This window comes from Equus quagga, chromosome 8 (assembly GCF_021613505.1).
Source record: "Equus quagga isolate Etosha38 chromosome 8, UCLA_HA_Equagga_1.0, whole genome shotgun sequence".
NCBI classification, from domain to species: Eukaryota; Metazoa; Chordata; class Mammalia; order Perissodactyla; family Equidae; genus Equus; species Equus quagga.
This window is the reverse complement of record NC_060274.1, coordinates 119573028-119595153: the sequence shown is the minus strand read 5'-3', so window position 1 is coordinate 119595153 and position 22126 is coordinate 119573028. Positions and strand designations below refer to the sequence as shown.

At 45.2% G+C, this 22126-nt stretch overlaps 4 gene segments (V, D, J or C); all 4 read right to left on the bottom strand.

Moving 5' to 3' along the window:
* Positions 1-2521: 2521 nt before the first annotated feature.
* LOC124243971 (T cell receptor beta variable 6-9-like) lies at positions 2522-3025 on the bottom strand. The segment is given in 2 exon segments: positions 2522-2814; positions 2916-3025. Coding segments are annotated over 2 exon segments (342 nt in total).
* Positions 3026-3816: 791 nt separating this feature from the next.
* Positions 3817-8029, bottom strand: LOC124243359 (T cell receptor beta variable 5-5-like). The segment is given in 3 exon segments: positions 3817-3942; positions 7404-7846; positions 7981-8029. Coding segments are annotated over 3 exon segments (618 nt in total).
* A 3214-nt stretch (positions 8030-11243) lies between these two features.
* On the bottom strand, positions 11244-11690 carry LOC124243507 (T cell receptor beta variable 5-5-like). The segment is given in 2 exon segments: positions 11244-11524; positions 11642-11690. Coding segments are annotated over 2 exon segments (330 nt in total).
* Positions 11691-17236: 5546 nt separating this feature from the next.
* Positions 17237-17796, bottom strand: LOC124243358 (T cell receptor beta variable 2-like). The segment is given in 2 exon segments: positions 17237-17622; positions 17744-17796. Coding segments are annotated over 2 exon segments (435 nt in total).
* Positions 17797-22126: the final 4330 nt, after the last annotated feature.

The window sequence follows — 22126 nt, the reverse complement described above, 5'->3', positions numbered from 1 at the left end:
TATCATGTACTCTAGCACATGGAACAACTAAAAAGGAATAGGGTCGTTACTATAAAGAAAACATCCCATCTTCTTGAGTTAAAGAGTTCAGAGAAATGATTTCATATCAAAGGCCATGGCACCAAAAAAAAGCACTCAGTTGCTAGAAATCAGATTTACATAGGGAATCAGAGGAAACTGGAGAAGTTGTGAAAATATGCTTTAGTCTCATTCTCAAGACTGGCGAGTGGGAAAATGAAAACAAAATAGAGGAAATGGGTTGCTTAAATGAGGCAGAGGAAATGAAGTCTTATTGTTATCGATGTTGTATTTATCGATGAACCAGCACCAAAGTTGTAAAGACCTTTACTTCCAATAGGAAGATGGGCTTGATAGTGTTTGTACAAAACTTACAGTGTGACAGGCATAGAAGAGGCGTTAGAAGAAAGAATATGCCTGAGGAGGTAAACTTCCCAGATTCCGACAGCAAATGCAGAGGAGACACTGTCACTGCATGGAGCCAAAGCCGTGTATGTGGGCAGTGACCTTAAAGTCCTAAAGAAGACTGTTCGTGTCCAGGACATTCAGCCCTTGCCTTGGAGGGTTGAGCTGCCTCTGGGACTTCTAGAACCCAATGAGCCATGGTTATTTCCATCCACCAACATTCACAGCTACAGTATTTCAGGAATGAATCTATGGCCTGTTCCTACCCAAAGGACAGCTAATGTCCAAGTCTATCTCTTTTCCTTGGGAAGTGAAGAGCAAAGAACGGTCTGTTGAGAGTCTCTAGGAACTGCAAGGAAAGAGAAGTATGAAGTTTATGAAAAGGAAGGCGGTGACTTTGCCATGCTGTGGCTGAGCCTCTGGCACAGAGATACACGACTGACTCCACTCCACTCCACAGGCTGGATCTTCAGAATGGAGTACAATCCTCAGGTCTCTCAGCAGAGAACCGGTCACTAGTCATCCCTGGTGTGTCTGGTGAATTCTTGTTCAGGAAGTAAATAAAAAACTCTGGGCCTTGTCCCAGAGTCTGTCAATACCAATAAAGGGTATCATGACCAGAAATAGGATCATACCTAAGAGCTATTGCCTGGCCTGTCTCTGTGACCCTGTGCCTGGGGGACTGGGAGACTCCAGCACCTGTGTGACCTTGTGGGGACAGAAGTTGGGAACAGTAAAGAGAAAAACAATTGTAATCATCACACACACACACACTGAAACTGCTTGCTTTTCTGAGGACTTCCCTGTCCCCAGGAGACAGAGGGTCACTCAGCAGAGGAGCCTGGTGCCCATGGTAGGGTCAGGACAGGAATGGGAGGTTCAGCAGGTCAGGGTCCCTGTGAGCATGAGCAGAAGAGGAGGGACATCCTTTGTCCCCACAAGGTAGTTCCCATAGTGACATCATTGCCTCTATCAATCCCCAAGACCTCAGGGACACATGGATTTATATTATAACGTACTTGGATAACTAATTTAAATATTTATAAGCTCCTTATTTAGCAAAATCAATGCATGGACTGTCACTTTCTGCTCTAGCGCTGTCTGAATACAGTGGCCTCATGTTGCATCTCTAAGTTCATCTTCTCATCCACCCATCCCTCCTCTGTCTGCTGGGCATTTTTACTAGGATGTGTCAACAGCACCTTCAATACAAGATACCAAAGGTGAGTTCATTGTCTTCCCTACAAGTCAGGATCTCCTGTGAGCATCTCTATTCCTGTCACTGTCCCCTCCATCCTCCTAGGCACACATGCTCAACATTATCCATTTCTTAGGCAAGTGTGGGCATTGCGGGCTTGATTTGGCTTTCCGCTAGAACGCACTGACATATTCAGAGATACCAGGGTATGGTCACCCAGTGGGACCTTGAATGGCAGCATAAGCAGGAGTTAGCCACAACAAAGATGAAAATTCCGTGTCCAGTGCAGAGGAAATAGCCTTTGAAGTCTCTGAGATGAGAAGCAATGTGACACAGAGGAGAGACTAGCTGGAGTAAAGAGGGTGGGGCCAACTGTGCAAGCTGGGGCCACAGAGGTGTGGATAGGAAAGATTTGGCAGGGCCTGTGGGCTGACTGCCCTGGATGGGAAAGGTGGGCAGGAGCAGAGACCACATGAGGGCCAGGGCTGGGGGAGGACTGTAGACAGAGACAGCAACGAGGTGCCCAGGGAGAGACTAGGGGTCTACATGTATCTACTTACCAATGACTTTCCCTCCTGGAGACATCGGCTTCAAGCCCATGACTAGAAATGTCAGAGCTGGGGAAGTACCTTCCCAGCTAATGAGGCAGGTACAGAGGAAAGATAGAAAGCAATGGTGGAGACATGTCCCCCCGAGGTCCTGCGGTCAGGGCCAGGCCTGGCTGAGACCGCCCTGGAGGTGGACCTCAGCACGTTCTGGGTTCACACTGCACACACGAGCCACTTGGGGCTCCAGGTTCTCCCTGGGCTAAGAGTCTGCAAAGGGCTCAGCTGAGTCGGGGCTGCAGGGCTTGCCCCTGGCTTTTTGTGTAGAGAGGAGTCAGCCGTGCAGCGCTGTGGACTAACTGCTGGCACAGAAGTACACAGATGTCTGGGAGGGCGTAGCAGACTCCAGTGTGAGGGGGAAGTTCTCTGTATTTGATCTGGAGACACTGTACCCATCGGGAACATCTCTCTTTTCAGTGACACCAGCACCAGCTGAGTAGCGGATCAGCCTCAGCCCATGTCCCAGGTCTTGTCGATACCAGTACATAGAGTCGTGGTTCATATCCTGGGCACATCTCAGCGTTGTGTTCTGTCCTGTCTCCAGGACGCGGAATTTTGGGGTCTGAGTGACACCAGCATTCACTGCTCCTGTGGAGAAGGAGATGAAGCTGATGCTGCAGACAGGACAGAAAGGCTTAGCAGTGGGACCTCGAAATTTTCACTCATGAAAACCCCTGCCCAGGACTCACCTGCCTGCAACAGGCAAAAAGCCACCCAGCACAGGAGGCCACCACTCATGGCAGGAGCAGGGCAGACGGAGGGGTCTTCTGAGTCCCTGTGCTGATGAAAGGGGAACAGTGCTCTCCAGGGAGTCATTCTGACATGTCACTCTCCCTGCCTGGGCGCAGAGCCAACCTGTCACAAGGGACCACACCCCTTCCTCCAGAAGGTCCAATCAAAAATAAATGCACAAGGAACAGCTTAGAATGGGAAGCATGCATTTCTCTGAGTTGACACAAGTCTTACAAGTCGTTCTTAATCTTTTTGCAAAAGTTTGCAACTTTATGTACATTTATTTCTGATAGACTTTTTCATTAATACATTGGTTTTGCATATCTACATATCTCTGTAGTTTAGAATCTTAGGGAGAATCCTATGGCTTTCTGATGCCCTTTCTGACTCAGTCGTCTCAAATACCCCTTCAAGAATCCATTTCAGGGGCCAGCCTGGTGGCGCAGTGGTTAAGTTCGCATGTTCCACTTCTCGGCGGCCTGGGGTTCACCCGTTCAGATCCCGGGTGGCAGACATGGCATCGCTTGGCAAAAGCCATGCTGTGGTAGGCGTCCCATGTATAAAGTAGAGGAAGATGGGCACAGATGTTAGCTCAGGGCCAGTCTTCCTCCACAAAAAGAGGAGGATTGGCAGTAGTTAGCTCAGGGCCAATCTTCCTCAAAAAAAAAAAAAAAAAATCCATTTCCACTTTTCTTACTGACCAGAATCCTGTTGAGTTCCTTCCGCCTACAATGATTCTCCTGGTATCCTATTGCCAGACCTCAGGCGCAGGCTCATCAGCATTTGAGGAACCGCTTTGCTCTGTTTCTTATCAATTCATCACAGATGGGACACCTGCCAAATGTAGCTAGAGCACCTTCAGATTTGCCAGAGCACTTGCTTCCAGGGTTTCGGGCTGGACATCACCAAGCAGAGCAACCTCACATCTGTGACTGACCTTTCTCTGTGACAAGCTGATGGCTGCTCGGAGCTGCCGATGACCTCCTGGCACAAAGGAATACAGATGTGTGAGGGATTAGGGGGAGATGGCAGACTCCAGGGTAAGTGAAAAGTGCTCTGTTCTTTATTTGGGACATCCATTCCATGGAGAATATCTCCTTGTGAAGAATGGCTGCCATTTATTAGGTAATAAATATCATCAAGCTCAAAAACTGCATCTTCTTGCACACAACCCTGCACTTAGAAGGACTCTGTAGTTGGTTCACTGTTCTGTTGTCATGATCTTCAAATTCTTTACAATATTTGAACCATGGGTTATGCAAATTATGTAGCTGGTCCTGAGTACACGGTTTTGGACCTGTGGTCGCCTCCTGAGGTGCTGGCTTCCCTTTAGTAGAGCCACATGTCTGGGATCTGGGTGACTCCACATCTCTGGAGCCTTGGAGAGAAGGACACAGAAACTAAAGTCAGAACCAAAGGAGGAGCCCGATGTTGTAACCACAACAGCAATCCTTGAATCTGGGGCCTGGCTAGCCCATGAGTGGGTTGCACCTCTGTGCCTGGACTTCTGTGGTCCAGGAGACAGAAGGACACACAGCGGGGGAGACTGGTACCCAGGCAAGACCAGAACAGAAAGGAGGGTTTTCCAGCTCAAGGCTCATGTTTTATAGGATGGATACTTGAGGTCAAGGCAGAGGAAACCCTTCTGCTGACGTGGAATGATCTCTCAATAAAGTCACGAGGGCCTGTGGTCTGCTCAGCCCACATATAGTGTGTGCACATGAAGTCTAGCTACACGTGTGTCTGACAGGAACTCAAAATAATTTCCTTAGAGATGATCATTTTTTTTCAAAATATCATTATAAAATAATTTGAATAATGGGTGCATAAGAAAAGGAATGAATAAAAATGAGTAAGTAAATTTTATAAAAGCAGCTTTAACCAGCTAGAAATATCTTTTGATGGTCATTTTCTCAAACCGTCTATCTCTGGATAGAATTGTCCCTAATGTGGATCAAGGATCTCGCATGATTTCAAGGACTTCTTTAACTATAACACTTTCCAGGAGCCCCTAACTCTCTTAAATAGTTAGCTGTGTACTAGAGAGGAATTGTTTTAATGGGTAGAGATTTTAAATTTCCATTAAAAAGATACCTGAGCAAAACTAATCTATAGCGATAGAAATCATATCATTGATTGTCAGCAATGGAGAGACCCTTGCAAAGGGGCCTGAGGGAACTTTCTGGGTGATGGAAATGTTCCAAATCTTCATGGGGTGGGTGTTACGTGGGTATTTACATGTATATTGCTCAAAAATTATTGATCTGTTCATTTAAAGTATATAATTATTGTATATAATTCCTATGTCATTGAAGTTGATTTAAAAGTGCCTGAGGAGAGATGTCTGTCATATCCTCTAGTTAATTTCATATAATGAATTATCAGGCATAAATTTTTCCATTTCCAGATTCCAGTTCCAGATTGTGAAATATTAAACTATAGCTTTTTGTGCAAAAAGAGTCCATATCTACCTTTGCATTAAAGAAATGGTGGAAGAGGCTGTCAAAGATGAGCAAAAGGAATCAGGATATCCAGATTCCTATTGTGTGCTGGGTACTTTATGCTTATTAAATATTTATACAACCCTGGAAGATGGTATGATGGCTAATTTAATGTCAGTTGCACTGGGCCGTGGGGTGCACAGATATTTAGTTAAGCATCATTCTGGGTGTCCTCGAGAGGGTGTTTTTGGAGGATATTAACATTTACATAGATAGATTTTAATACTAACTTAACATTTTAATCAGTAGAGTAAAACATTTTGCCTTTCATAGTGTAGGTGGGCCTCACCCAATCAGCTGAAGACATGAATAGAATGAAAAGACCTATCCTCCCGCAGGTAAGAGAGACTTGTCCAGCTGATGGCCTTCAGCTGCAACATCAGCTCTTCCTGCCTAAGAGCCTTCAGACTTAAACATGGGCTCTCCCTGGGTCTCCAGCACCACCAGCCCAGCTTGCAGATTTTTGACTAATCAGCCTCCACAATTGTGTGAGCTAATTCCTCATAATAAATAGAATATATATATATGTGTGTATATATATATATATATATGTGTGTGTGTGTGTGTGTATGTATATATATCCAGATATATATATATATCTGGAGAACACTGAGTAATACAGATAGATATTGCTGCTCTCATTTTACACACAGAAAAACTCAGCTTCACTTGTCAAGAAACTGGCCTCGAGTCTTGACTGGCAGCTAGTGTTGGAATTGACGTCACAGCCAGGTGTCCATGGCGCCTGCTCAGGGCTCTTTCTCTGCACACTCTCTCCTGGGTGAACTGATCCCTGTCAATGATTTCATTAGGGCCAGCATGTCTGAGAGGTACATAGGGGACAGCATCCTGATCGTGAAGGAAGGCCTCTCTCTTTGTGAAAATGCGTTCTAGCACAGAGTTATAAACGTGGGGCTTAAGAGGGAGACAGAGCAGGGTCTGAGTCCCACTTCTGCATCATCCTAGTAGCTATTTAATTTCGAGAAATTATTTCACTCAAGGGCAAATTCCCTCATCTTTAAAATGAGAACCGTAATTGCATTTGCCTCTTAGGCTTTTTTCTAACTATTAATCGAAATTTTAAAAATGAAAGACTTTTATTTGGCATATAGTGAATTGTCAATAAATGATAGTAATACTTTTTTTTCTGAGTCTTCTACCTGGAGCAGAACTGAACCATGTTTGTGCATTAATGTACTCAGGGCTCGCACTTCTGTAATGGACCTGCCCTCATGTGACAGGAGGTTTCCATAGAAACAGTCAAATGTTTAAGGTAAATACTATACATTTAATAATGCAGACCTTAGAATTCTCAAAGTCACAAAACGTATTTTCCTGTTCTTTTTTATGTGATGCAATATGTCGCACAAAGTAAGGGACCAAAAATGTCTGTTGAATAAAAGAAACTAAGGAAGAATTAATGATTATTTGTGTTCCTTCCCCTTATGGCAATTGTATCATGTACAGGAAGACACACTGTTCTTTGGGAATATCCCATTCCCTCTGCTGTGCAGCTGTGAAGGCAGATGTGTAAACGTCCCTACTCACACAGCCCCCATGAAAGGTAATACATCACCGAGGTCTATGCCACAGCTACAGGGCAGAAATTATGTCTTTCTTTTTTGTTCCAATGAAGGATCAATGGATATGCTTTGCCTTGAAGTCATATGATCCTGAAGTTGGCATGAAAGAGGTCATGATAATCTCATACGATGCATGACCTTCCCAGTCCTGCTAATCTGGCCCTAGAAAAGAGAAGCCACATGAGGGGACAGTTCTAGTGGAGGGGGACCACAGGTGTTGAGGAACGGACTTGAGTTTGATCCCTTGTTCTGCCAGTTATGAAACATGAAACCCAGGATAGTTACTTCCCCTCACATATTTACACAGGGAAAATAATACTCATTTTGCATGATTTCTGTGAGTATAAAATATACCACATACAGAAACAGCAGGAAGAGTGTCAGGGGAAAGCCTGTCTGATATATGAGGGGCTGAGTCTGTCTGTCTGGCAGCCGCCACCCTTGGTGTCATTTCCTGAGCTGGGACAGGAATGTTTTTGTTCTGTAGGCTGCTGATCATGCAGGGCTGTGCCAAGCTGCTGGCACAGAGATATAGGGCAGAGTCCACCAGCTCCAAGACACTCACGTTCAGCTCAGAGCTATAGTTACTGAACTGATGCCCTGAGAATCGATCTGAGCTCTCTCCTCTGTCATTCTCTTTCTCATCGTAATACTGAATGAGGAACCAGGGTCCCTGGCCAAGAACCTGTTGGTACCAGTACACATAGGGATATGTAGATATAGGGGAACATCTCAGTGTCATTTGCTGTCCTTTTGCTTTGATCAGGTGTCTTGGGGTTTGGATGACTCCAGAATCCACTGGGCCTGTTGGGAGGAGACAGAAAGAAGCTGAGGGCACAGCACGGGGACAGACTCCTGCTGCAGCCATCATTGGTGGGCTCCTATTTCGGGCATGGCAAATCCACAGCAGAGGCTGTCACCCTGTTCCCAGGACTCACCTGCTCCCAGGAGACAAAGAGCCACACAGCAGAGGAGCCTGGAGCCCATGACAGCATCAGGAACCCAAGATGTCGCCTAGCTCAGGGGCGGGGGCTCCTGGGGTGAGTGGTCTACAGTTGTGAACCTCCCGTTTCCCTGATAGGAGCATTTGCCTGTGAAGTCACTGCTCTGACGTCACTGCTCTGCTATTACTCTCTCTGCAGACACCTGGGCCCAGTGTCCCCCTGGGCAGCACCCAGAGTAGGTGACACTATGTGCCATTCCTGTCATGCAAGCCCCTCAACAAAGGGTGGATGTGAACTGAGCGCCATCCCCACAGCCCACAACATGCCTGATTTCCCTCTGCCTGCCCCTGCCTGACACCAATTACCCAGCCCTTGCTGCTCCAACCCCTTCACCATCCACTTCCTGTGCAGGCTCCGGGAGACAGCCCCCTTGGTGCCCACTCAGGTTCAAGGCAGGTCTCCACTTCCCTGGGCAATGAGGAGCCTGTTAGCTCCACGTGTCCCAGGACCAGTGAACCCAGTGAACTCAAACCCCCTACCTGATGCAGGCATGACCAAGAATTCTCTTAACTGGCCCTTCCTGGGCCACTCTGTCAACTCTCCCAGGGTGCCTTGCAGTAAGGACTGTGAGTCCACAGTGCCTCCTTGTGGCTGAAGGTCCACGGTCTTGTGGATTTGCTCTTTCTGTCTAAGTCAAAAACAGAAATTCCCCCCAACCCCCACCCCACATCCATTCTACTGCCCTCCCAGCCTGGCTGCTTTAGGGCTGATCTTCAAATCCACACTCAGCCTGTGGAGACAAAAGAGGGTCTGAACCAAAATTTTGGTGAAGAAGGGCATAACTGCTGCTCCATTGCAATTGCTATGCTAAAATGGAGGAAATAAGCCAAAATCATACAGGCCACAAAAATAAACTGTCTAATAATCTCAAGTGGATCCAGCCTTGAAACACTGTATTCCAGAGCTCCTCCTGGTTAAGCAGATCCTTGTATTTCCACATTGTGTATTTAAATTAATTATTACCAAATTTAGTGCAATTTATGAGGAGGGTCTATGTATTTTATGCATTTATTTCTGAATTTATAAAATCTTGAAATAAACAACCCTGTCAGCCACAGTTAAGATAGACCCAGGTGGGCCTGACATTCACTATCACTCCCCAGAACCTATGAGTTCTGCTCAGTAACCCAACGACTCTTAATAAATTCCACCCAGAGAGAAATTATTTCTGTTTCATGTATCTTCACAAGAAAACACACATGCAGTCATACACACAGACACACGCACACCTTTATTCTTTAAATGGCAAGGATGTCAAGGTTTTATTACCAGGCACAGCAATTTTCTTGATCAGTTTTTCAGGTTCATTTCTGAGAAAAACCCATCATGATGGCAAGAGATGTCTCTAAAGACGTGGTGGTGGCTCGTGATGGAAAATTCTTTACAGGACCATGGGGTTGGATGAAGATTACTGTAGCACAACTTTCTCCCTTCCAGGAGAATGTTAGCATATTCCAGCTTTAGATACAATTAGGGTCCTTTACAGGTCTGGTCGTCAGTCCTGGCTAAGAGAACCTGATTGCTCAGAACACTGCAGAAATGTATGGAAAGCCAAGACTATCCACAATGACTACCCATTATATTACAGAAAAGAGGAGATTATTGTGAAGGGAAAATAGTGAATAACAACGCTCCACGACTCTGTATCAGTGGACATTAATTTAATCATTTCACAAATGTCAAAGATTATCAATTATATATTTGATTTTCCTATGAAAGTAAAAGAAAGGGAGAAATTTAGTTATGGATGGAATTGTGTCCCAAAAATTTCCATGTTGAACTCATAACCCCTAAGGTGACTGTATGTGAGGATAGGGCCTTTTGGGAGGTAGTTAAGGTTAAATGATGTACTAGGGGTGGGACTCTAATCCTACATGACTAGTGTCCTTAGAAGAAGAGGAAGCGAAACAGAGAGACCATGTGAGCACACAGCCAGAAGGAGACTGTCCGCAAATAGGAATAGAGTTTTCACCAGAAGCCATCCCTAGTCCCTTGATCTTGGACTTCTACCCTCCAAAACTGTGAGAAAATAAATTTTTGTTTAAGCCATGCAGTCTACAGTGTTTTGTTACGGCAGTCTGAGCAGACTAATCAACAGGATAGCGCTGTAGACTGTCAGGGTGAGAAGCAAAGAGGAAGGAACTTCTGAGCCAGTCCTTGAAAGATGAATCCTGTCTGTCTGTGTTTGGGGTGATGGGAGGAGCCTTCCAGGCCATGAGAACTGCAAGAGCAAATGTAGAGGATTTAAAAGGCATCGGTGTTGTAGGAAATGTGGCACAGAGCTCTTAGGTCACAGAGTAAGCTGCATCCTGAGACTGCCAAGAAGGGATGCACTGGAGGTAACGGAATCTGGGGGTGAAGAGTTAGAAAGCCATTCCAGAGAAGCAGAATTTATCTTTGGGAAGTTGGAGAGCCTCTGCCTGCTTATAATCAGGGAAGGGATGCCCCCATCTGTGTTTTGGGAGGTACATCACTGTGCCCGAAGAGGCAAGATTGGGGCGAGAATTCAAGAAGAAAGGAGTCAGAATCAACTCCAGGGTTTTCACACCATCATCTCATCATGTGGGTGGCAATGTCCTCACCTGGGAGCGGCCCCTGGGTGATGCCAGGTGCTGTAAGGCCCTGCTTTATGTTTTCTGGGTATTGAAGACTTTGGGAGGTTGGGCAAAGAGATCAGGTTACAAATAGCACAGTTGTTTTAATATCTAGTAGCTCTATGTCTATTTTTAACCATCTTTAATTACATATTCTCTCCTAAACTTTCCCAAAATCTGTTTCATTTCCCTAAATTATATAAAGCAAATCCCTGTGACTCCATCTTTTAGGCCATATATTTATGAAACAATTTTGATCTCTAAATGAACTCTCCCTCCTCGAAAAAGAGAGTGCCAGGTACAAATTACAAACCCTCCCCGTACCCTGTAGCATAAAGGGCCAGGCGAGGAAGGTGATTTTGGAGTGAACCTACTGATGTAGCGCCATCCTCTGAACAGAGCTTCTTGTCCTCTGCTGTCTCATGTCCCTGAGTGGCAGAAGAGCTTGAGGCTGCACTTTCCAAGGCCCTAACTCATTCTCCTCTCCCACTGCAGCCCCGAGGTCCTCACAGATCTGTCAGCTCTGAGCTTGTTCCATGCTGGGGCAGGGAGGTTTGAGCACAGAATGCTGATGACTCTGCAGGGCTCTGCTGCGCTGCTGGCTCAGAGATACAGGGCCGAGTCCATCAGCTCCAGGACACTCATGTTCAGCTCAGAGTTATAGTCACTGAACTGTTGCCCTGAGAATTGATCTGGGATATCTCCTTTTTCATTCTCTTCCCAATAGTAATACTGAATGAGAAACTGGGGGCCCTGGCCCAGTGCCTGTTGGTACCAAGATGCACGGGAGTGCCCAGAGATGGGGGAACATCTCAGTGGCACTTGCTGTCCTCTTGCTTTAATCAGGTGTCTTGGTGTTTTCACAACTCCAGAATCCACTGGGCCTGTGAGCGAAGAAAACAGGGACTAGAGAAAGAACACAGGAGGGTGCCCAATGGTGCCTTGGATTCAGGTGCCGTCAGGCTTAGAATGGAGATGTCCCACCAGTACCAAGGAAGTACCTGTTCCCAGGAGACAAAGGGCCACATAGCACAGGAGCCTGGAGCCCATGGCAGGGTGGGGAAGAACTGGGCAAGCATCTCTCTGCTCAGAGTTCTGGTCCCCTAAGAGATGAAGTCCTGGGCATCCCTTCTCTGATTCCAGATTAGGTAGTGATGTCATGGCTCTGATGTCATTGTCTCCTCTGGTTCCCATGGGCCTGGCTTCCCTTGCCATGTCCCTGGCTCAGCTGATCCAGGAACACTGCTTTGTCCCGCAAAGCTTCTTCCATGACACAGGGGGCTGGACTGGGCTGGTCTAGGCTAGACTGGTTTGAGGCATCATGCCCATCCCCACAGCTCCTTTGCTTTTCCTTTGTAGCCCGTGTGCCTCTACCTGTCCCTGACTGGGGCACGCTGGCTGCCTCCTCTGAGCTCCCCACCCTTCACTTTCCCTTCTAAGCTCAGAGAGACTCCCTCACCACGGCACAGCTGAAGTTCACGGCTCCAGGTCAGGACAGCACATTCTGTGAATTAGTATCTCTACTAGTAAGCCTTCTAGGGGATCAAAGCACCAAACAGGGCTGTTCCTTAACCCTCCTGGTCCCAGACAGCTGGTTCCGCCCCAGAAACTTTTGGAGCTCCGCAGTTCCAGAGTACCCCCATGTGGCCTACTGGGCTGTAACCAAGATTCTGTCTTTGCTGTGAAGCAAGAGACTTAATGTGTGTCTAAATTAGAAACTATTTCACCAGTGCCTATTGCACTGCTTTTGTTTTGTTTTGTTTTGTTTCCTAGAGGCACAAACCAGATGCGCGCGCACACACACGCACGCATACAGAACCCCAGCCCTTACTGATTTTGGATTTTGCATTATAAGAGGAAAAAGAATCTGGTCAAGGAGGAATATTTTGCCTTTGGGAAGATCCTGATGATGGAGATGGTGCAAACCTGGCCTAAGTCAGGTGGGGCTGCTAAAGAGGAGCCACGGCAGAGATTACTGAGAGACAGTCTATCTTTATTCCTGCAGATGGACTCCCAAGGATTTTTGGATGATTAATAGTTAACTGAAGTTGCTTTTTCTTTGTGACTCCAGACAGCTTGCTCAAGGTAGACCTTTCAGACAGGCCTCTGTGCAAGGTACCCCCTAATAAGCTTACCCCAAAATAAAGAAAATAATCCTCACTGTTCCCATACTGCTGGAGAATTTGTTTCTTTCTCTTCTATCCTTTCCCTTTAGAAATCCTCTTTTGCCTCTGTTAATTGATGATAATATAATGCCCATTTCCCCGTATATGAATCAACCTGTATGTAGTTAAGTGATTATGTTTCTCTAAGTTTTTCTTTCATGCCCAAGTAGGAAATAAAATATTCTAACCCTCTACTCTTGGGATGCTAGGAAGGAGAGGCCAGTCTGTTTTAATGTAGGATAACAGAATAAACAGGGAACTTGGGAAAATAGAATCTGAGAAGGACTCAGTTCCAGAACCAGTATCTTCCATTTGCTGCTTCTGACTAGTTTAATTCCAATCCAAATGTCTTTAACTGTTTATTTTTGACTTGTTCTTAAATTTTAAGTAGTGCATTATGTAGAATGAATATAGATATTCTAATGTAATCTATTTCTCGACTTTCAAAGTTCAAAGGCAAACAACCCCATCAAGTACCACTGAGAAGAGACCCCTGATCTGGCTGCATCTGACATTGACAGTCACTAGTTGTTGTGCCAATAACCTATGGTCAGTGACCAGCACCTCTTATAAGATGCCACCGAGAAGAGGAAAAGTCCATCCTGAGTAAATCTCCTTGGATATAAACCAGATGACGTTATCTCAAGTCCACGTGGCAATGTTCTGTAACTGAATATTTTTTATGAATTTTGCATAGACATAACTCATCAAAAACCTTTTATAATAGTAGCTGATGAGTCTTTTATTCTTTCTGATGGTAGATAAGGAAAAGTTTCTACACAAAATCATAGAAATATAAGCTATCAGTATAAATCATACTGAGGAAAGTGTATTTCTCTGCTTTAAGAGGAATACCGGGCATTTTTTCACTTCAATTAGATAAATTTGTTGGATTGCCCATCATTCCCTTTCTATAAAAAAGCAAACACAGTATCTAAGATTGCTTCAGAGATGACTGAAACTCCGTGATAAATAGCCATTATTTGTCAGACAAGAGGAATTCAGCTGACATTATAAAGATGCGTAAGATATGAGAGCATTGGCTTCTGGATCATTCTAAAATTGCAAACTAGTATCATCTCTGGGCTCTTTCCTCAGGGGAGCTTGATAGGACAAGAAGCAAATATGAATAGTAGAGACCAACCAAAAGCCATGAGAATCTTCTGGAAAGACTGAAGCTGTTTGGGTCTGGAATATGAGTAAGATGATAGGTGAGTCCAAGACTGCAGTGAGAAAACATGATAGTAGAAATCCCTTAAGCTCTGCTCTTGCTGACTCCTCTGCTTTGAGACATTTTATCTACATTTTTATGGCAGAAATCTCTAGAAGATTAACTGATAACACTAAAGGACTCCAAAAGAAAGATAACTAAATGTATAATACGTAGCCCCAGAAAGTGAATTATTGAACCAGATGAACCAAGAATTTGAAACAAGCATGCTAAATATACTATGTCCAGATATGCAGTATAAACAAGAATGTAGAAGATATCTAACCCATAAGAATGTAAAGGGTTGATTTATTGGAGATCTTCACAGTAGCATACCTAGCATATTTTACATCAGTATTTCCAACTGTTTTACTATGAGGAAGAATGTTCATGTTGTCTGACTGTCTAAGAGGAGCCAATGCTTCATGTAAACACTACGAGTTTTTGTCCAATAGGAACTACTATATGCTATTATTTTCCTGAAATAATGACTCCTATCGTCAGGACATTTTTTTCCTGTTTTCATAAAAACAAGATTTCAGCTAATAAATTTAGAATCCTGATAAGATCTGTGAAGCTCTATCTTCTTTAAAAACTAGGTGAAATTTTCTAGAGCACATAAATTACCAAAACTATGACAATCCAAAGACTTTCAGAGATTTCTGACCATTCCCATGGATGTTTGTATTCTCCAGGTCTTCTCTAACCCTGTCATATCACCTGGCAATAAGCTAAGCTTCTTTAATTTCCTCAGCAAAATCATGCACATCAGGTGTTGGTGAGTTTAGTAGAGTCTGAAGAAGATTTGGGAAGTGCTATAAAGGAATCATAGGATGAACAACACAGATTTTCACCATTAACCTCCATCCTTAATCATTACACCCCCTCTCAAGACTTCCCAGAATCTCAAAATGTTCTGTGTGTATTATATAGAATGAAGCCATTGAGGTTTACCTTCCATATCAAGCACTTATATTAAAATATTCTCATCAATAATACTTTTCTCCCTAAGAAATAGGGTACAAGCTAGTAAGACTCTAAAATTTAATTTTTCTACATTCAAAATTATAGTTAACCAATTCTTCTTTCTTGAGTGGAACTCATCTTTATTTTAAGATTATCTTGCCTAAATTCTAAATTTTAAACTTCTCTTTAATTTTATGATTGTGAGAAAAAAAAAATATATATATCCTAAAACTTACCTATTTTAACTCTACAGTTTAGTGGCATTGGCTGCATTCACAGTGTTGTGCTACCATCACCACTATCCATCTCCAGAACTTTTTTATCTTCTTCAACTGAAACCCTGTACCCATAAAACACTAATTCCCCATTCCTTCTCCCACCCAAGCCTCTAGAAACCACCATTCTATTTTCTGTCTGTATGAATTAGACTACTCTAGATACTTCATACAAGCAGAATTATACAATATTTGTCCTTTAGAGTCTGACTTATTTCACTTACCTTAATGTCTTAGAGTTTCATCCATATTGTAGGATGTGTCAGAATTTCATTCCTTTTGGTATTGCAGTAACATTGCTTTATAACATTATAAAAATGTCAGTTGTAGATGATTATATATTTCAATTTCTGTGTAGATTACATCATGTTCACCACCCAAAAACTAACTATAGTCCATCACCACACGTGAACCTAATCCTCCTTTTAGCCCTCCCCCTCCCCCCTTTTCCTATGGTAACCACCAATCCAAGAGGTGATGCCATGTTCTACATCTTGATTAGAGTGGTGTTGCTGGGTGCTTCCATTTAACAAAATGTGTGTAATTAATGTTTAATGTTATGCATTTCACCACCTGTAATAAAAATTTATCCCCCTAGCCAGAATCAACAATCAACCTTCCAAACAGGATTTTTTTCTAGAGTTACTTGTGAAATATGCATGTTATCTGATATTCACAGAGCTGTTTACACTGTAATTACAAAAGAAGCTCGTATATTCGTATCCAAAATATACCAATTCTTAGGCCTAACATCCCAGTATTACCAGCAAGTGCAGCCTTACCCCAAGGTTTGATTCCCTATATGATCCTAAGGGGCCCCAGGATTGTATATTGCTCCTGAGTCACCTTATGCTTTAGGCTAAACCCCACAGGGATCCACTCAGGGATGTCACCATCCGCTTGTTGCCTCAGGGACGTGATTTCCTCCCAGCTTCCTGGAAATCCAGACTCCTGCTGCTTCCAGGGGTTAGGACTGGGGTAGGCATGGGGGTGCTTAAGACTGTATACTGTCCCCAGTACCCTATTCTCTGCATTTGTAATCATCAGTGGAGGGCTCTGCCTATGTGCTCAGCCCTTAGTCGTTCCTCCAGGGAGAAGGGACAGTGCTCTTTCACTCAGGGTCGTCCTGTTAGGAAATCCCCCAGCAAAACTCCATGGGCTCCTGTTACCACAGCTCTTAACAGACATTTCTCTCATTCCCCACAGCTGTTTTCCCCAAGATGGAAGCCTCTTCCTGTTCAGGACTCTGAGATGAATTCAAGGGAAGGGACACAGGTGGGGTAAACACATGTCCCACTTTATGTCTGTTGTCCAAGTGTAATTATTAACAGCACCACTCTCATTCCGCAAGGTGTTCCACTATGATAATAAATCATACGGTCATCCTAAAAATATAGGAATATATATCTCCTCCTAATTTTGTGTGTTCTGTCGGTGGTGTTTCTGTCTTAGTAGCCCCAGTGCACCCTTTCTAGAGGGGTTGGTGATTTCATGGCACGAAGGAGAGTTCTTTGACTCGAGTAGGCTGATGCCTGCATCATATATGACCCTGTGATTGATTCTTCCTCTGAGACCCATGGTGTCCCTATGGTGCACGAGCCACACTTTCTGTATCTTGGGGTAAGGTATCTTCTGTCTAAAGAATGAATGAATGAGCAAATGAATGAGTAAATAGGTATACCAGTGAGCCAGTCTCCACTAGAAGATGGAAGGCACGTTTTGCTAAATAAGAAATACCAATGACAGAGACCAGAAGGGGATACAGATATTCCTCTGTAGGCTCCCCTGGTCACTCAATGGCCACATCTGTCCTGTCCTTAGGGTCCACAGCCACCTTCTGTGGTGCCTGAGAATATTTCCTGCATACCACAGCCCCCAGATATCCCTGTACAACATTTCCTATTCTGCAAATCAAAGTTAACTTTTGACCTCTGCTCCTGGGAAGCAGCTGCAGCCCCAACCACACACCGCTTATCCCTCTCAGGCAGGCAGTGCTGCTGAGAGGCTGCGGGGAGCAGGGAAGCTGCTGAGTTTATGTGAGGGCAGGACGTGTCTTTGCAAGGCTGTGGCTAAGCTGCTGGCACAGAGATACACAGCTGAGTCTCCCAGCTGTACGGGCTGGATCTTCAGAGTGAAGTGCGATCCGTCAGGCATCTCAGCTGAGAATCGGTCCTTCAAAAAGTCTGCCTTCTCTGAAGGAACCTTGTTATAGACAGAAATCAAAAACTCCACTCCCTTTTCCAGGGTCTGTCGGTACCAATAGAAGTACAAATGACTAGAAATGGGCTCACATCTCAGAGATATGTTCTGTCCCATCTCTCTGATATAGTGGCTAGGAGTTTGGCTGATTCCAGTTTCCATGTGTCCTATGGGAGGAGACAGAGGCCAGAAAGAGAATGAGGCAGAGTCCGGAACTGGCCTTAGGTAAAAGGAATGAGATGGAAATTTCCCAAGCACTCCCAGGACTCACCTACTCCCTGGACTCACCTACTCCCAGGATACCAAAGATCACACAGCAGAAGAGTCTGCTGTCCATGGCAGGGCTGGGGTGGGGCTGAGGCCAATCCTGGTGGGGCATCTGGTCTTAGCAGTCCAAGGGAGGAGACCCTGTGATTCTCAGTCTCAGGCAGCACCCACAGACTCAGGAGCGCCCCCAAAGGAAGGGAGTAGAGCATCTTAGTGCCTGCATAGAAACACGATGCCCGAAGTTTCAGTCTCCAATGTGTCCTGGAGCATGCAAGCCCATAGGCCTCGGGTAAAATACTGCAGCTGCAGAGAGACCCTTGGAGTATAGGGGCTTCAGGACAGCTAGGCCGGGCATGAAGACTTGAACAGACAATTAGGGCACACTCTCCTCTCTAACTACCAATTCAGAGCCACAATCCAGAGGCAGTGACTCTAGGATTCATAGTTCTGAGCCTGATGATTTAAAACTTTGGGAATAAAGACACCAATGGAAAAGGAAAAATGACCCTACAAGTGTCAGCGTGGAGAGGGAATCCAGTGAGAAGCTGAAATCTGAATCCTAAACGGACATTTCAGTGCAAGGGAAGGAGAGTTGATGAGAAAGTAAGTACCCAACCCCTTATGCGTTAGCTCTGAACCCAGGGGAGCCGGGACCCCTTGGCTTCCTGTGGGGTCCAGAGAAAGTGTGCGTAGATTTGGAGCTTTGACCAGGGCTAGGGATTGGAGTCTAGCCTTGAGCGGAATAAAGAAAAATCAGAGAACAGACAAGGTGGATGACGGAAGAACAGAATTGGTGAAGATAGAAAGACTCATACTTCTCAAACCCGTATCTTAAAGGCTGGATCATCTCCTGTCCTTTGCAGCTGGCTCCAGCCCTGGGACCCTGCCTGGGAGTCCCTTCTCTGATTCCCCAAAGTTCAGGGCTGCCTGACCCTGTGTGGTAACAGCTGTGGCAAGAGAGCCTCCTTGGTTCCTGAGGAGAGAGGCTCAGAAACTGTGGGATCTGCAGTCCCAAGCAACACGCCTCCTCACAGGGCTGCACTCTTGTCCTCTGCTCCACTGTAGGGTGTGACTTGTGGGGACACAGGTGTTTGTTGAGAGGATCCCGTGAAACCTTAAATCAAATGATCCACTTTACAGCAGGCTTGTTTGTTTCATGATAAAAGAGACATTAAAAAATGCTAGATCCAGACATGTCTATCTTTTAACCAGTTGACATGGCAGACTCACACCCCAGTAAAAGGAAATCACACTCTAAAGATGTGCATCGAATATAGAGTTGCCACATCCCTTGAGCTGGCAGGCAGCACTGTGGTTTGAAAATTGTTAGAGTCCCCACTGTCCCCAGAGTGGAGGGAGCCTTTGTGTCAGTGCTCACCCACCCCAGGACATATGACTCTGCTCAGCCCCTGGGGTCCACTGGTGTTTGTAAGACTGAGGGCCATTAAAAGGAGCAACGTGGGAAGATACTGTGTTCAGTAAAGACATCCCGAGTACAAAGTCTTGCTCTGAAATGTCAGGAGGCAGTCACTTCTCACTGCCTGTTATGAACAACAATCCAAGGGTTTCAGGTGTTGATGATGGTGCAGGATGTGAAGACCTGAGGAATTAGGATTAGAGAGACAGAAGGAAAAAGAATCAAGCCTGGAAATGTGGAAGAGAAACCAGTGAGGGACCTTGAATGAGCAGAGAGAGTGAACCAGAGAACAGTGATCCAAACCAGGTAAGGGGACTATTGTCCTCATTGGGAGGAACAGACAGAGCACTTGGTGAGGGAATGAGGTGTTTTGAAAACGGTCTTAGCATATTTGGAGCTGGGATCAGGGTTGAAGTCCAGGGTCTAACTAGGATGGAAGGAAAAGTCAGAGAAAGATACCTACTGGAAGGAGGATTGGTAGGACTGCTGTGACCAGAGTGTAAAGTGTCTCATGAAAGATTTCCTAGGGTGTAAGTTGTTCGGAAGATTCTTGGAAGAACTTATGGTTAAACATGTCTGTCCTACTTTCATCTGCATGCACCGCCTTGTTCAAGACAAAGCCAGGCAGCAGACTGTTAGCACCTGTGCATGGAAATTAGCATTGGCACGTCCAGTGAATTGACAGCAGTATTATGGTCTGAGATTTCTGTCTAGGTCCCTCCAGGAAATGTTGGACTGAGCCTTGGCTTCCTCTGCAGCTTCTTGGCTGGACGCAGGGGGTTTGTGCACAAGGACAAGCAGACTCTCCAGGGCTGTCTCTTTGCTGCAGGCACAGAAAAACACAGCAGAATCTTCTGTTTCCAGGGTGTCCACGTGAAGGTATGAGAGGGAGCTGTTTGGACATTCATGTAAGAAGCGACTTGGAGCAGTCTTGTTCTCCACAAGTTCCTTATAGTTGTAGAAACATGAGTTCCAGTGGTTCCTGAGCACTCTGTTTATCCCAATACATAGAATTATGTCCCAGATGTTGTTCACATTTCAGAGACTTCTTATTTCTCATTCCCATGACCAGGTGTTTTGTGGTCTGAGTAAATCCACTAATTCCGCTGGGACTGTTGGAGGAAAGGGACAAAATTCAGACAAAGCCCAGAAGGAAGAGTGTTGCTGCAGCCACAGGAAAATGACTTAAATTCCAAGGGCAGCCCATTTGCTCTCAGGTGACAGAGGGCCACATAGCAGAGCAGCCCTCAGCCCATGGTAGAGTCAGGGCTGTGGTGGCCTGTCTAACTAGGATGCCCTGGGCAGGGGGGCTGGGCTCTGGTCTCCTTGGCCTTGATTAGTGGTTTTCCCTGTGATATTGCTCTCCTAACAGGTTCCACAGCCCCAGGGACTATTTCTTCCCCTCCTGTTCACACCTTATATAGATTCTGATAGAAGGTGGATTTGAATGGACTGGACTGGGATATTCCTCTGACAGTTGTTCTTTTGCTATTAGCTGGCCCCCTCATTATAAAGATTCTCCCTCTGTCCCCCTCCCTTCCAAGACCCCTTCTCGGTGACAGACGATTTCCCCCTCAAGGGATTTCTTTTCCTCTACTCAACCACACAGGACAACAACATTCAACACATTATTTCCCTCAGTGTCTAAACTCGATAGAGGGCCTCTGCCCCGCTATGTGGAGAAAGAAAGACTAAACGATTGTGGTCCCTTACTGGACCAGTGCCCATTATCAAGCTGCATGACTAGGATGCCCGCCTCAGCCAGATGCTGGGAAGGGTGCCGAGGGGACCGTACAAGAGATAAGCCATCCTCTGCCCCTGTAGTTATGGTTACCGGGCTTGGCCCAGCTGACAGCAAACAGGTTGCTGAAAGAGGACAATATGTTAAAAAAGCAAAATTCAACTGAGTAAATTTTAAAGATTTTATTGGCGTTATTCAATGATTCATAAATGGGACAGCATTCAATCTAGCAGATAGAAAGGGGCTCTGAGGAGCTGTACAAAGTGAAAGAATTTTATAGGCAGAAGGGAACATGAACAAGGAAGTTAGACTAGCAAAAAGTGGGTTGGTTTAGCAAGGTCACTTTCCTTTAGGGGATGGCAGGTGTCTATCAGGCAGATTACCTCACTAGTGCGGACCAGGTGATCCCTGATTGACTAGTTTAAGATTCCAGTTCTGGGAGAGCAGAAATTGTAATTCAGTCTTGGTCTGGTGTTGTGGCACTAAGCATAAGAAACTCCATTTTGGGCCTGTTGTTTTGTGTTTTAACAAACACAAAGCATCTGATGCAATACAAAGGGAAATCAATTTGAAAATGATTTCAGTTTAGTATCTTTGAGATGTCTACGACTAATGCTCCCAACTGATATAAAGAGGGATCCCCAATGCCCTCACCTCCTTCCTCTCTCATCCCCCTGTTCACTCACAACGCCAACCCCCTCTCCAGCCTCAGAGGTTTCAATAGAGCCACAACACCTCCTTGTGGTCAAAGCAGCATATTTCCCAGCTCCCAGGGCTCTTACCAGCCCAGGCTCAGCAATCCAGACCTATCCCTCATTCCAGAGATCGGGGCAGCTGTGATGGGCATGAAACTCTAGGGAAGTGTGAACAGGAGAGAAGCATCTGAAACAAAAGAAAGAGTTGGCAACAAACCATTCGTCCACACACCTAGGACACGCGACTTTACTCACCAGAGATGGGCTATGTCTGGATTCTTAGCCACGAGCAAAACAGATATGATCACAGCCCCTGTGGGGTTTATAAGCAGCCTGATTTGTTCAGCAAATGCTCATTGAGCCACAGCTCTGAGCAACCATAAAACATCATCATGTTCACCCACAGAATTCTATTGTAGTGGGGCACTTAACGTGGTCACAGATGCCACTAGAGAATAAAATGGGTCCTATATGAAATTTAAGAAATGTCTTCCATATTTCAGTGTTTAATGACATCATATAGGTGACAGTATTTCCTCAACTGTTACAGC